The sequence below is a fragment of the Urocitellus parryii genome, chromosome 6 (genome assembly GCF_045843805.1).
Source record: "Urocitellus parryii isolate mUroPar1 chromosome 6, mUroPar1.hap1, whole genome shotgun sequence".
In the NCBI taxonomy this organism is placed as follows: domain Eukaryota; kingdom Metazoa; phylum Chordata; class Mammalia; order Rodentia; family Sciuridae; genus Urocitellus; species Urocitellus parryii.
In genome coordinates this window covers 87,882,958-87,897,499 of record NC_135536.1, presented here as the reverse complement: position 1 = coordinate 87,897,499, position 14,542 = coordinate 87,882,958, and the positions used below count along the sequence as shown (strand labels likewise).

General features: G+C 46.0%; 1 protein-coding gene across 1 annotated transcript; it reads right to left on the bottom strand.

Annotated features, from left to right (window-relative positions):
• Positions 1-266: 266 nt before the first annotated feature.
• On the bottom strand, positions 267-13,903 carry Ivd (isovaleryl-CoA dehydrogenase). The gene is made up of 12 exons (XM_026391174.2): positions 13,709-13,903; positions 12,125-12,214; positions 11,720-11,771; positions 8,086-8,255; positions 6,799-6,892; positions 6,484-6,620; positions 4,970-5,066; positions 3,174-3,267; positions 2,573-2,654; positions 1,888-1,992; positions 1,714-1,786; positions 267-547 (listed from the first exon to the last, which is right to left on the bottom strand). The coding sequence occupies exons 1-12, from the start codon at positions 13,859-13,861 to the stop codon at positions 414-416; spliced, it is 1,281 nt and encodes a 426-aa protein (XP_026246959.1). The 5' UTR covers positions 13,862-13,903; the 3' UTR covers positions 267-413.
• Positions 13,904-14,542: the final 639 nt, after the last annotated feature.

Below are 14,542 nucleotides of genomic sequence, written 5' to 3'. Positions count from 1 at the left end.
TTAGGCTTTTCCTGGCTGGTTAGCCCACAGTGCTTGGCAGCCAGTGTAGAAGACTCCCCATCCAGCAGAGGCTTGAGGGCTGTAGCCAGAAGGGAAGCGGAGCAGGGCCTGCTTCGGGCAGCCAGGAGGCTACCATGTCTCTGCTTCCAAAGAAAGGCCTCTAGGTGCTGGGAGAAAGGGGTGGTGATCTTTTTTTTTTTTTTTTTTTTTTTTTTTTAAGACAGAGTGAGAGAGGAGAGAGAGAGAGAGAGAATTTTTTTTTTTTTAAAAATATTTATTTTTTAGTTCTCGGCAGACACAACATCTTTGTTGGTATGTGGTACTGAGGATCGAACCCGGGCCGCATGCATGCCAGGCAAGTGCGCTACCGCTTGAGCCACATCCCCAGTCCCAAGGGGTGGTGGATCTTGGGGCTAGTGGAAATCTGCGTTGAAGGCTCTGCCAATGATCAGCCGTCTCACCTCACTGGTCCCACCCCCGATCTCATACAGCTTAGCATCTCGAAGAAAGCGGCCCATGGGAAAATCATTTATATAGCCATTGCCACCTGCAACAGGGTTTGAGAAGAGAAGAAAAGACAACAGAAGCAATGGGCAGTGTAGCAAAGCAAGGAAAACAAACAGAAGGCCAAGTGCAGTCATCCCTCAGTTATCTGTGGGGATTGGTTTCTGGACTTCTTATGGCTACCAAAATTATTGATGCTCAAGTCCTTTATACAAAATGACAAAGTATTTTCATATAACCTAAGCATATTCTCCCATATATTTTAAATCATCTCTGTTACTTACACTATCTAATGCAATATAAATGCCATTTAGATGGTTGTTAGACTGTATTATTTATGGAATAACAGCAAGAAGTCTATGCTTAATATAGAAGCAATATTTTTTTTCTGAATATTTTCTATCTGAATTTGGTTGGAATCCATGAATATTGAGGGCAGACTGTATAGAGAAACAAGCTATGGAGGGTCTAATTAAAGAGAAGCAGCAAAAGGTAGTGAGAGGGGAGGGCTTGGAGATTTCCTTGGTGGTAACAGGGTGGGCAAAGGGATAGAGCTGGAAGGCCACTCAGAGTGCTGATGCCACCAGGCAAAGAAAATGGAGAATCACTGGCAGACATGGCAAAATGGAGATAAGAGTAGGCCCATGCCTGTAATCCCAGGGGCTCAGGAGGCTGAGGCAGGAGGATCTAGAGTTCAAAGCCAGCCTCAGCAACTTAGTGAGGGCCTAAACAACTCAGTAAGACCCTGTCTCTAAATAAAATATAAAAAAGGGATTGAGATGTGGCTCAATGGTTAAGAGGCTCTGGGTTTAACCCCTAGTATCCCCCCCACCCCAAAAAAAGAATGGGAGTGGGCAAGAAGAGACTGGCACGGCTGAGCTGGGATTCAAACCAAAGCCATGAGGCTCAAGACTATGCCCTCAATCTGGGGGCAATTTTGAAATGAGGATGTTCCACCTGAAGCATCTCTCTTCCCATTTTCTAGTATCCACGAGAGCAGGGGGGTGGTTGAGAGGGGGCACTGTTGAAGGCAGTAGCAACTTGTGGTCTCTAGCACTTTCTCATCTACTTTTCCACTCCTCCTAAAGGGAGCAGAGCCAGGAGGTGGTAGCTCAATTGTGGCTAGCTTAAGCACAAAGTGGGAAGTGGAGAGGAAACCTTTCCAGTTGGCACCAGGCTAGGAAGGAGGGGGTGGTGGGGACCACTCACCGAAACACTGAATGCCATCCAGGGCTACCTTTGTGGCGCACTCAGCTGTGTAAAGAATCACACCAGCACAGTCCTGTGGGAGGAGGTTCTGTCAGCAGGGCCCTGCTAGGCATGCAGGAGCCAGTCCTAGCAGATGACCCATTGCTTACTCCCTGCTCAGGAGCTGTCCCTCACCTTGGCAGTGCAATGGCCCTCATCACAGGCCTTGGCAACGTTGTAGACATACTGCCGACATGCCATGAGGCGGGTGTACATGTCTGCCATCTTCCCCTGCATCAGCTGAGCACAAAGAGAGGTCATTGTCAACATGCTGGGACACTCTTTCTAGTCATCAAAAGCAGATCAGCCTCAATGGCAACCTGACAGCAGGAGTGAGGAAGCAAAGGCACAGAGAAGAGATGGGACTTCTCTAGAATGACAGAGATGGAAGTAGATATGGGAGGTAAGAGAGCTGCTCTTGGACATTGTACCCTGAAATGGCCCTTGCTATGTCTGAAAGGCACTGTTCCCCAGACACTGCCAGCCACAACCTTCATCAACCTCCCACAGCTTCTTTAAACCAGAAGGGCAGACTAGAAATGCCCTCCCTTTTCCCAAGCTCCCCACCACCTGCAAGCTTCACCCTCCAGTTGCATGAAGTCTCAAGTTCATTCATCTCCAAAAGAAATGGATGGGAGAATGTCTAAATTTACTAAAAATTTCTGAAGCCAGGCTGCATGCTAAAGCAGCCCGCATTCCAGGCATTCAAGCTCATTTTGCTAGATGATAGTCAACATCCCACAGGGCATGGTCTGCTTCCTCATTCATCACAGAAAACATGAACCCAATAAAAGTACATTTAGCAAAATATTCCACTCACCTGGAAGTGGCCAATTTTCTGGCCAAAGGCTTCCCTTACGTGCAGGTAGGGAATGGTGTGATCAAGGACTGCCTGCATGAGCCTGTCAGAAAGGAGAAAGACACTGTGGAGGTGTCTCATGGTCCCACCCCTTCCAAGAGGAATGGCAGTATGTCAGAGGGAAAGGCCCTGAGGAAAGCTTGGCAAGATAAGGATCTGGAACCCCAGACAGGAGTGAAAAGAGCTTGAGAAGCTCTTGTCATCCAGAGGCAGTTACAGCACCAACTGTATAGCCCTTGTGCCCCTCCTCTAAAGCCAGAGGTGGGAGTAGCTGCATCTTTGCAGTAGCCAGGCACCAGAGCCAGGGCCTCTCATTTCATATCCACACCACCTAAGCAGAGTTGCTCCTCAGGCCTCCATCTATCCACCTAATAACATTTTCCTTCTGTGTGAAAAAACTGAATGCAGGAGGAGTAAGTTCTTATTGTCTCTAAGAGAGATTGCAGGGGCCAGGAATCAGCTCCCTTTGGCCCCCTTGCGGGAAGGCTGCTGCTGCTTAGGATAGTTCCATCTGCCACCGAGAGGCTAAAAGAGCACAGGTCCCCAGGAGCCTCATACTTACCCGAGGGGCCCGCCGGCTAGCACCAGGCGCTCCAGGTCCAGCCCACTCATCAGGACGTAGACACCCTTGCTCTCATGACCCAGGATGTTGGCAGCTGCCAGGATAAATGTTGGTCAGAGGGAGAGGGCTGTCTACAGCTTTTTAACTTTCATAAAGGGTACAAGGTTGATAACATGCTCTCACACAAGGCACTAAAATATGTTCCTTGAGGTTCAACTAAGGTTCCAGGTGAGAGAAAAGGACTGGATTTACCATTTCCAGTCAGAAGTTGAGCTTCTAGGATCCCCACACCATCCACTGGACACAAAGCCTTGAGTTATTGGCTGTTTCCCTTCTGTCTCTGGACACACTTGGATGGGAAAGAAGTTAATTGGTCTGTCTACAAGTCACCTACCTCTGCCTGGTTCTTCCCACACCTGTACCTATATAGGAACCAGAGAATTTCTCTCTCCCAGCTTGTCTGCTCTAGTCTAGTGTCACCTCCTTGCATTGGGTCCATGAAAGCTGCTTTGTCCAGGAGATGGGCCATTCAGTGCTAGTGAGAGAAGCTGCTAAGCCTTGTCCTTCAGGTAAGCTAGGGCTATGGATAGCCTTGGGATGAGCAGGCAGGAAACTGAGTATAGAAATTTGACACCAATGATCTGCCTTTAATGCTGACTGAATTTTTTTTTTTTTTTTTTTTTTTGTAGCAGGGATTGAACCCAGGGGTGCTTTACCACTGAGTCACATCCTCAGCCCTTTTTATTTTTTAGTTTGAATCAGGGTCTAGGTAAGTTGCTTAGGGCCTCACTAAGCTGCTAAGGCTGGTCTCAAACTTATGATCCTCCTGCTTCAGTTCCCTAGTTGCTAGATTATAGACAAGTGCCACCATACCTGGCTGAATTTTTTTCTTCTGCACAAAGAAGGATCAGCATAAATCCCTCTCCCTAGATGTTCCTTCTAACCACATCATACTTTTCTGGGATAGCAGATTTTGGGGGAGAGGGATAGTTTGTGGCTGAGGCCCAGAGACAGCCTAATTGTTGAGCAGATCTATGCCTTTGGTCCTATCAGCACATGATAGAGGTGCTGGTTCTCCCTGAGTGATGTATGGTGTCACATTTTCAGCTGCAGCTCAGGGGAGAAAATATTCCTACTGAAACCAAATCACTTCCTCTTCATTGAATCTGGCTTCCAACAGTTTATTTAGTTGGCTTTTTTTTGTTGTTGTTGTTGGGGGGGGGGTACCAGGGATTGAACTCAGGGGCACTCAACCACTGAGCCACATTCTCAGCCTAATTTTGTATTTTATTAGAGACAGGGTCTCACTAAATTGCTTAGCACCTTGCCGTTGCTGAGGCCGACTTTGAACTTGTGATCCTCCTGTCTCAACCTTTTAAGTTGCTGGGATTATAGGAGTGTGCCGCCATGCCCAGCAATTCTTTATTAGCATTTTTAATAAGTAACTCACACAGGTTATCCAGGCAAATGTACAGGACATCTGAAGGACAACAGCAGGCTAGGGGATGTCTTATCTTTCTCTTTCAGCTACTGGATACAAAGCCCAGGCAAAATGTGTTATCCACAGAGGAAGCACCACCTTTCACCTCAGCCAGTTAGGCATACAGCTGCAGGGGATGTGGCCAGGAGGGACAGCTGTCCAGCAGCCCCAGGCCCACAGTCTAACTGCATGTCATCGAGGAGCTAATAATGGTGAGTCTCTCTAGCCAAGGGATGGGCTTTCTCAGCTTGGGAACAGCCAGATCAACTTGTGAGGGGGTCAGGACAGGGGTTCCCTCAGTCTCAGAAACACTTACCAGGAACCTTACAGTCTTCAAAGATGAGCTCACAGGTGTTAGAACCCCTCATGCCCAGCTTGTCCAATTTCTTGGAGGTGCTAAAGCCAGGCATACCCTTTACAGGAAACAAGAGAAGGCTCTGGTTAAAACTGGCACAAGGGGGCTGGTAAAGGGAAGACTCACCTTAACATCAGGTCCCTGTACCTGCCTGGCATACCAGCACCCCACTCATGTTCGACTGTTACATCCTGACACCCTACCCTGTTCCCAGTCTCTACTGTTGCCAGCTATGTTCTCATGGGAGAAGTTCTTTCCTGGTGAAATGTTCAGTCCTGAACCCTCCGGACTCTCTCTGGCTGTGCGTCCCTTCCTCAAGGTACTCTCAACAGCCCACTCAATTCCTTTGTTCTTTTGCTATTTGGCCCTAAGGGAGTTCCACCTGGGATGAATGCACCCAGCTGTGTGCTTTGACCTCAACTACTCAGCTGCGTATGTACTGGCAAGTGCCCAGTATTGGTAAAGTCCTAGAAAGGAAGCATGTGTCACCCCCTCTCCACTCCCCTCCTGGCTCATGAGAGGGTATTTTACAACCTGGAGGTTTCCAATCTTTGCCAGGCCCTATTTGCTCTAATTCTAATAGCTACTTTCCCTCTTTCCCTATGAGGGCTACTGTAAACGTTTGCAAGTCTCATTTGTTAAATTTTCTACCATCTCCCCCACAGCTGTGATCTCCAGCCCTTACAGGTGCCCCACATGCACCTGGCTTCCTACAGTTATCAGGCAGATGGTTCATCCCTCATCACCTGTAACCCATCCTTCCTTCTACCCAACAAGCCATTGTGTTTTGCTCACTTACCCCACACTTCAATTTCTGCCTCTCCAATTGTCCTTTTTCCTTACTAAAAATTTTGGTCAATCTCCCCGCTTTGAGCTACATACCAGTCATCCCTTTTTTTTGTTGTTGTTGTTCTTTGTTTTTAGTTGTTGATGGATCTTTATTTTATTTAGTTATTTTGTATGCTGAGAATTGAACCCAGAGCCTCACACATGCTAAGCAAGCCCTCTACCACTGAGCGACAACCCCAGCCCCTGCCCCTCATTTTTAAAACCAAAGCCAAACTCCGAAGTTTTAATTCATGCTCCTGATCTAACCCCATTTTGCTTCTGTGTCAAGACTGTGGAGGTGAAATCTTCTCCACTTGTATTCCCAGCTATACCTCAGCCTCCCCTACTGTTCTTGCCCAGCTCACCAAGGACATCCTGACTGTCAGATCTAGTGGCCTCCTTTCAGTCTTCCTCTTCCTGAACCTCTTTGTATGGTCAGGCTCTGTGCATGGCTTCACTGTCTTCAGACTTGACCCATCCTCCCTGGACTCGACTCTTTGGCCACCCTCCTGTCAGTCTCCTTCAGTTTCCTCTCTGTCTCCCCCCACCCTTGGAAGCAGAGCATACATGATCAGCTGAAGGAAGCAGCCTCTGGCATCACTGTCAAGAGACTAAAGCCTCCCCAACTACACACTCACCACCCTCACCTTCTCCACAATGAAGGCTGTGATGCCCCGAGAAGCTGGCACAGCAGTTAGATCTGACTTGGCGTAGACAATGAGAACATCAGCATCAGGGCCATTGGTAATCCAGAACTTGTTGCCATTCAGGATGTAGTAATCTCCTAAGGGCAGGATATTACCTTCTTGCTTAGGCTGGTTTGGCCTTTCTTATCTTGTCAGTCCACAGAACTAATGAGCAGTTGAGAAATAATTCTGGAGCCACTCCCAGCTCTTGCTCCCTCATTCTGGTAAGGTTTGTCCCTCTGCGCATTTAAACTCCATAATTGAGAATGATCTCACCTTTCTTTTCTGCCTTTAGCTTCATGGAGACAACATCAGAGCCAGCATTGGGCTCACTCATGGCCAGGGCTCCAATGTACTCACCGCTGATCAGCTGCAAGGAAAACCAATAGGCCTTGTTATGACTTCAGAAGCAACCTATAACAGCTCACTGATCTGCCTCTTCCTGTTCACATAATGCCCTTTCAAACTGCTTTTTCAGAGCAGGGTATTGGTAAAGTCCTAGAAGGGAAGCTCAATATCCATAAAACTGAAAGTGTTTCTTCTACTTCCCTTTCTTCCTTATTTCAGTCTTTTCTTTTTCTGCAGTGCTTGGGGTGGAATCCAGGGCCTTGTGCATGTTCAGCAAGTGCTTTACCACTGAGCAACATCCTCAGCCCTTTTTATTTTAATTTTGAGACAAGGTCTCACTATGCTATCCAGGCTGGCCTCAAACTTGCCATCCTTCTGCTTCAGTCTCAGCTTCCCCAGTAGCTGGATTGCAAGTGTGCACTACAGCAGTTTTCTCTCTCTCTCTCTCTGAGATGGGGGTCTCACCATTTTGCCAAGGCTGATCTCAAATGCCTGGGTTCAAACGAGCCTCCTGCCTCTACCTCCTGTGCAGCTGGTACCACAGGCATATGCCACCATGATACTGGTTTTCTGTTTCTTAAAGTGTTCTTCAAATGCTGATATATATATGTACACACCCACCCACACACACAAAGAGATATATAGATATATAGATATAGTTGTAGATGGATACAATACTTTTATTTTATTTATTTTTTTATGTGGTGCTGAGAATCGAACCCAGTGCCTTACATGTGCCAGGTGAGTGCTCTACCACTGAGCCACAACCCCAGCCCCTCAAATGCTGTCTTTTATCCAATCAGGAATTCTGGCCCTATTTTCATTTTTTCCCCCCAGGTACCAGCGTTTGAACACGGGGTCACTTACGAGGTCACTTAACCACTAAGCCACATCCCCACTTCTTTTTTTATATTTTATTTAGAGACAGGATCTCGATGAGTTGCTAAGTGGCTCAATAAGTTGCCGAGGCTGGCTTTGAACTCACAATTCTCCTACCTCAATCCCCCAGGTCGCTGGGATTATAGGTGTGCACCACTGTATCTAGCCCTATTTTCAATTTTTGACTCAAATGTTTTAAAACAACCATGGGATCCTTCCTAACTGTATTTGTGGCAGCAAAGTACAGAAACCAAGTCTGACTGGCCCCTACCAATGGAAAAGAGCCCCCTGCTGTGGGTAGTTGCAGCATGGCTTTCTTCATTCCCATTTCCTTACTTTGGGGAGGTATTTCTCCTTCTGGGTCTCATTCCCATTGCGCACAATCTGGTTGATGCACAGGTTGGAGTGGGCACCATAGCTGAGACCCACTGCTCCAGAAGCTCGGGATATCTCCTCCATCACCAGCACATGTTCCAGGTAGCCCAAGCCAGAGCCACCATACTGAACTGCGAGAGGGACAGTGCAGGAGAGTAGAAAGGCAGTCAGATAAAATTGAGATATTGACAGAATCTTAAATTAATTGGCAGAGACATCCTTGTAGCACCTATTCTAAGTTCCCCTAACAATGTTACCAGGTTGATATCAAGGACTCACAGAACTTGTTCAGTTTGCTGTTGCTGGATGGCTGAGCTACAGTTCAGAAGTCAATCATTGCCAAATCTGTTTTTATTTCAGACACTTACTGTTAGAGTGTGCAAACAAGTCTGGATGGCACCTGGCAAAATGCCAGAGGAGGTGGTTTGTGAGGTGGAGCCATCGAGCTATTAAGTGTGGAGATTTCTTATTGGTTGACTGATATATCTAGTTTATGTTAATTAGATAAGCTGTGTGGAATGTATAAATACCGCTCCTGTCCTGCAACAAACGGCGGCTCCCTCTCCTGCTGTATCAACATACACAAGTTGTTTGTCACCCCCTAGTTATTTTGCTGCAGCCGGACTGCGGCAACTTACGTGGAGACAAGCAAAAACCCCAAGCACCCACTATTACAAAAGTTACAGAAAGACAGAGGCAGATGAAGAAAGAAAGAGAGCCAGTCTGATGAACACAAAAATGAGCACAGGACTGTGTGTCTAAAGCACCAAAACCAGATATAAATCCAAGTCTGTCTGTTTAACAGCCTCAAGAAAGTAATATTTAATGGTATGGCTTTGGACTCAAAGAAGTAGGACTGGTAACAGCCAGGACAGCCAGAGCCGGAGAGGAACTCTAGAGGTAAGCTGTACGGCAAAGGGCAGAAGAGATACTAGCAGGACATTTCAGAACTCTCCATAAAAATGATGTTTGTCTTTGATAGAAAATCCCAAATCAAAGAGGCAAGATCATGTAGTACTATCCCCTATCCCACTGTTTAGGTAAAGCCTGGCAAAGCTCTGCGCACATGTTCACTATGACTAGGAAACCAGGGAAAGGCTCTAGGGAAAGCTTGGCCTGATCACAACTCCATGAAGGAAAGCAAAAAGGAAGGGGACGTTAGAAACAGCCACCAGGACTATCATGTAGGAACCAGGACTCATATGGGGATTTTTAAATTTTGTGGGGCTGGGCATTGAACCCCAGAGCCTTATGCAGGCTAGTAAGTGCTGTACCACTGACCTATAGCCCCAGCCCTAGCTTTTTCTTTTCTTTTTAAAATATTTTTAGTTGTATATGGACACAATATCTTTCTTTTGTTTATTTAGCTTTTTTATTGTGGTGCTGGGGATTGAACCTAGAGCCTCATGCATGCTAGGCAAGAGCTCTACCGCTGAGCCCACAACCCCAGCCCCCTGGCTTTCTTTTAAAAGTTTTCCCTTGAAGGTGGGCGTGGTAGTGCATGCCTGAGTCAGATGCTGAGGTAGGAGGATAGTAAATTCAAAACCAGCCTTGGCAACTTAGTGAGACCTTGTCTTAAAATAAAAAATTGAAAAGGGATAAATCTCAGTGGTAGAGTGCCATTGGATTCACTGGGTTCAATCTCTGGTAATATAAATAAAGAAAGAAATACTTCCCCACAAAGGATTTTATCTGATTTCTTTCTTTTATGATTTTTTAAAGAATACTTCTATTTTGTTCATTTATTTTTATATGGTGCTGAGGATGGTTTGAACCCGGTGCCTCATACATGCTAAGTGAGCGCTCTACTAATGAGCCACAAACCCAGCCATTCTTTTTTTTCTTTCTTTCCTTCTTTCTTTCTTTTTTTGGTAATGGGGATTGAACCCAGGGGTACTTCATCACTGAGCTATTTCTCTAGACTTTTTTATGATCCTCCTGTCTCAGTCTCTGCGATTATAAGAGTTAGCCATCGTGCCGGTCCTTTCTTTCCTTTTAAATGTGGTCCTAGGGATCAAGCCCAGGGCCTCATAAATGTTAAACACACACTCTACCACTGAGCTACACCCCCAGCTCATGGTTTCTAATTGCCTCTTTTTTCCTTTAAACACATTCTGATTCACAAATTCTTGGGAGTAGGTGAGTAGGGTTCATAAATTCCCAAAATATAATGGAAGAATCTGGTTTAGAAGCCCCTAGCAACCTTCCCCCCCAGTTATTTTACATTAAGATGATCTAAATCTTTAAATGGTTTCATTTTATCATTATTCATGTTGTAACTTTATTTATTTGTTACCGGGAATTGAACCCAGGGGCCACATTCCCAGCCTTTTTATATTCTATTTAGAGACAGGGTCTCTCACTAAGTCACTTAGGGCCTCACTAAGTTGCTGAAGCCAGTTTTCAACTTGCAACCCTCCTGCCTCAGACTCCTGAGCCGCTGGGTTCAGGTGTGCACCACCGTGCCCCGACCATGTTGTAAATATCTAACTTTCTATAATCAGCTCAAAATCAAGGAATTAACCTACTCTGAGTACTGAAGAGGAGACAAGGTGAAATATACAGTTGACCCTCAATATCAGGGCATTGGTTCAGGACCTGTCATAGATACCCAAATCCAAGGATGTTTAAGTATCTTATGTAAAATGTTGTCACATTGCATAAAACTGAAGCACATCCTCCCATATTCTTTAAATCATCTCTAGATTACTTATTATATAAATTATTATATATTTACTTATTATTATATATATATTACTTATTATATAAATAGTTGCTATTCTTTATTGTTTAGGGACTAATGAGAAGAAAAAATTGACTATATCGTGTTCCACCCTTACTCTCATATCCACAGTAAATATAGGCCTGAGTATAGTGGGCTCTCCAGGCTTGGTTGAGGTGGTCAAAGGCTCAGTTCTTTATAGGGCACAGAAAGCCAGGCTGGACTCTCCTTAGAAGCCAATACTTGAACCAGAGGCCACCAGCTCCATGTCCTCTACCCATAAAAACAAGTAGTAAGACCCACAGTGGGCAATGGGCAGACCATAGAGAACCTATTAAACATATCCTCTGGCCACTTTACCTGAAGGCCCAAACAGACATCCCTCTCATCCCAATGATTTCCAGGGATAAGACTCAGGCAGTCCTTATAGGGATATACCTGCCCTGACTGTTCCTGTCTAGAAGCAATTCTTTGAACAGAACTTAGAAATTATGATAGTAAAATAGATACACTAGGACAACTGTTTGACCCAGAGAATTTTTATTTGGGTATACCAGGGATTTAACTCAGGGGCACTCAACCACTGAGCCACATCCTCACCCCTATTTTGTATTTTATTTAGAGACAGGGTCTCACTGAGTTGCATGGCTTTTGCTGAGGCTGGCTTTGAACTTGTGATCCTCCTGCCTCAGCCTCCTGCTGGGATTACAGGTGTGCACCACCATACCCAGCTGACCCACAGAATTTTGAAAAAAAAAAAAAATGTTGTCGGTGTCTTTGGGCACAATCTTTCCCTTCCTTCCTCCTTCCTTTGGGAATTGTGTAAGTACGCACACAAGGAAAGTTATTTTTAGGAAAAGAAGCTATACTTACCAGGGACTGTGATGCCCAATACTCCCAGGCTCCCCAGCTGTTTCCAAAACTCCTATCAACAGAAGGGAGTAGAGGGAATTGTGAGAAGGCAGCCAGCTACCTGTGGCTGCAATAAGACCAAATGCTTCTTAGCGAGGCTTCTTTTTTTTTTTTTTTTTTTTAAAGAGAGAGAGAGAATTTTAATATTTATTTTTTAGTTTTTGGCGGACACAACATCTTTGTTGGTATGTGGTGCTGAGGATCGAACCCGGGCCGCACGCATGCCAGGCGAGCGCGCTACCGCTTGAGCCACATCCCCAGCCCAAGCGAGGCTTCTTTTTACCAAGAGATGGTGTGAGCCCTTCCAGGCAGCAGTGCAACTCAGCCTAGCTCCCAACTGCCCCCTGTCCCAACCTTCTGACTCACTCGCAGGTTCTTGAACTCGTTGCTACGATCAATTTCCTGGGCCTTGGGAGCTAGATGCTCCTGAAGGAACTTAGCCATGGTCTGTCGAAGCTAGAGGGAGAAAAGCGGACAGATACAGCTGAAACCAAAATATTATTGCATTGAAAGCAGCATCTCCAGTACTGAGAGCACATTCTGAGAGCCAAGCCACAAGTAACCTCACCAAATAGCATTAGATTGAAACTTAGAAGCCTCACTAGTTAGTGTTTCCTCAGAGATGATCTTCAACTTTTTCTTAAGATCCTCAGTTTAGATAGCTTGAAGATGATTTTTAGTTTTTATTATCTTACTTTTCACTTTATTTATGCTATTATTTTTTGTGTATGTATGTGTGTGGTATTGGAGGTCAAACATTGGGCTTTGCACATGCTAGGCAAGCACTTTGTGACTGAGTTACACCCCCAGGCGTTAGCTGGGATTACAGGCATGTACCACCATACCTGGGCTTTTTAATTTATTTCTGAGACTGGGTTTGCTATGTTGTCCACACTGGCCTTGAACTTCTGGGTTCAAGTGATCTACCTACCTCAGCCTCCCAAGTATTGCAGATGTATAACCACTGAGCCACATCCCCAACACTTTTTTATATTTTATTTTGAGACAGGAGCTTGCTAAGTTGCTAAGGCTGCCTTTGAGCTTATGATCCTCCTGCCTCAACCTTCAGAGCTGCTGGGATTTACAATATGCACCACTGCATCCAGATTGAAGATAAAAAAAATGCTGCTCCCCTAAATAAAATCGTTCCATGCCTTTGCATTACACTCAGAATAAAGCACAGGCTCCTTTCCTAGGCCTACAGGTCCTGCATAAACTGTACCAGCTGGCCTTCCAACCTATCCCCCACTCACTGTGCTCCAGCCATACCCACTTCAGTTCTTGGCTTGTGTCAGGCTTTTTACTGCCCCTGAGCCTTTGGCCAAAAGAGATTACTGAAAGGAATCAGAAATTCCTCTTGGTAGAAAGGTTTGACACCTAGGACTGAAGTCTTCAGAGAAGCCCTAAACCACCTAGGGCCCTTGGAGAATCACATTCCCTTGCACTCCATCTACCTCCAAGTGATCATAGCCTCCTTCCTGCAAGAAAGGCTCTGGTCTAGTCCCATTTGTAATCACATTTTTTTTTTATTTAGTTCTTTCTTTGTGCTTTGGATCTAATAAGCTGAAAAATGATAGCAAACTTCACCGGCACTTCAAAATGCCTTGTTGATCCCAAGAGAATCCCTGGTGATTACGATGATCAACCAGGAACTACATCTAGATGCAGGACCCTTTTGCCACAAGCGGTAGTCCCAGTCAATCCACCAAAACACCACCATTCTCCCAGGAGCTTTCTTCCTTTACATCCCTCTGGCTGCCCTGCTTTGCTGTCTCAAATCTTCTCTCCACAGAGGTGAAGATGAGACTAAAGGACAGGGCCCAAAAGGAGACGGCCAGTTTCCCGCCCTCGCTCCCAAGTGACGTTCTCCTCGTCCAAAGAGCACAAGCAGCTGCTGAGCGGGTGCTAAACAGAAGGCCTTGCAGCCGGGAAGGGTGTCTGTCTCCCTACCTGCTTCTGCTCTTCGCTTAGCCCGTTGATCACGTCGTCCACAGGCAACAGCGAATGGGCGCGCTGGGAAACGAGGCCGGCCAGGGGCGACAGCTGCGGCCGCAGCCTCCAGCTCCGCACTTGCCGTCCCAGCAGCCGAGTCGCAGTCGCCATCTCTTCCAGAACCGAGATCCAGAACTGCAGCTGAAGAATCTCTTCCGGCTCTACCAATCGGGCTTCACCGCCCCATCCAATCGGCGAGGGGGTGGGTCTCCAGCAGCCAATCACCCTCAACGGTCCGCTGAAGGCTGCGCTCTCCTTTGGTGGCCAATGAGCCGTGACATTCTGTGGCCAGCCCTCCACCGCCCCGCGAGTGAGCAAGAGGGATCTGTTGCTAGCGTTCTCCCTGGATTAGTGTGTGTGTGTGTGTGTGTGTGTGTGTGTGTGTGTGTGTGTGTGTGTTAGGAGTGGCGGGTAGAAGAGCAAGGAAATTGCCTTTTCTTTTGAGTTGGTCTCCTTGCGTTGAAATAGCAACCCCTAACTGCAGGAAATCTCTGTGGGAAAGCAAAGCATTAAAACAGAAAACTTCCCAAACACTCAATATTTGGGAATAAATTGGTCAAGCAAATCTGGGATAGTTAAGATTTTAAAAGTAGCGCTTGTTCTAGTGTGCACGTTAACTAGGTAAAATTTGCTTTCTTATATATCAGGATTTGTTGCTTTTGATTCCTGTTTCCTCCAAATTACATAATGAATGTGCTGTAAGAAAGTCAGTCGGGATTTTTTTTTTTTTTTTTTAATGCCGGTGGGAGGGTAAAGGGTGGGAAGGAAGGAATTTCAGCCTCTTATCCTTTT

Coding starts and splice junctions, on each gene's coding strand:
- Ivd (XM_026391174.2), bottom strand. CDS start 13,861: ATGGCGACTGCGACTCGGCTGCTGGGACGGCAAGTGCGGAGCTGGAGG. Junction 2,655..3,173: donor CTAGCCGGCGGGCCCCTCGG/GTAAGTATGAGG, acceptor CCTTTCTGACAG/GCTCATGCAGGCAGTCCTTG. Junction 1,993..2,572: donor AGAAAATTGGCCACTTCCAG/GTGAGTGGAATA, acceptor CTTTGTGCTCAG/CTGATGCAGGGGAAGATGGC.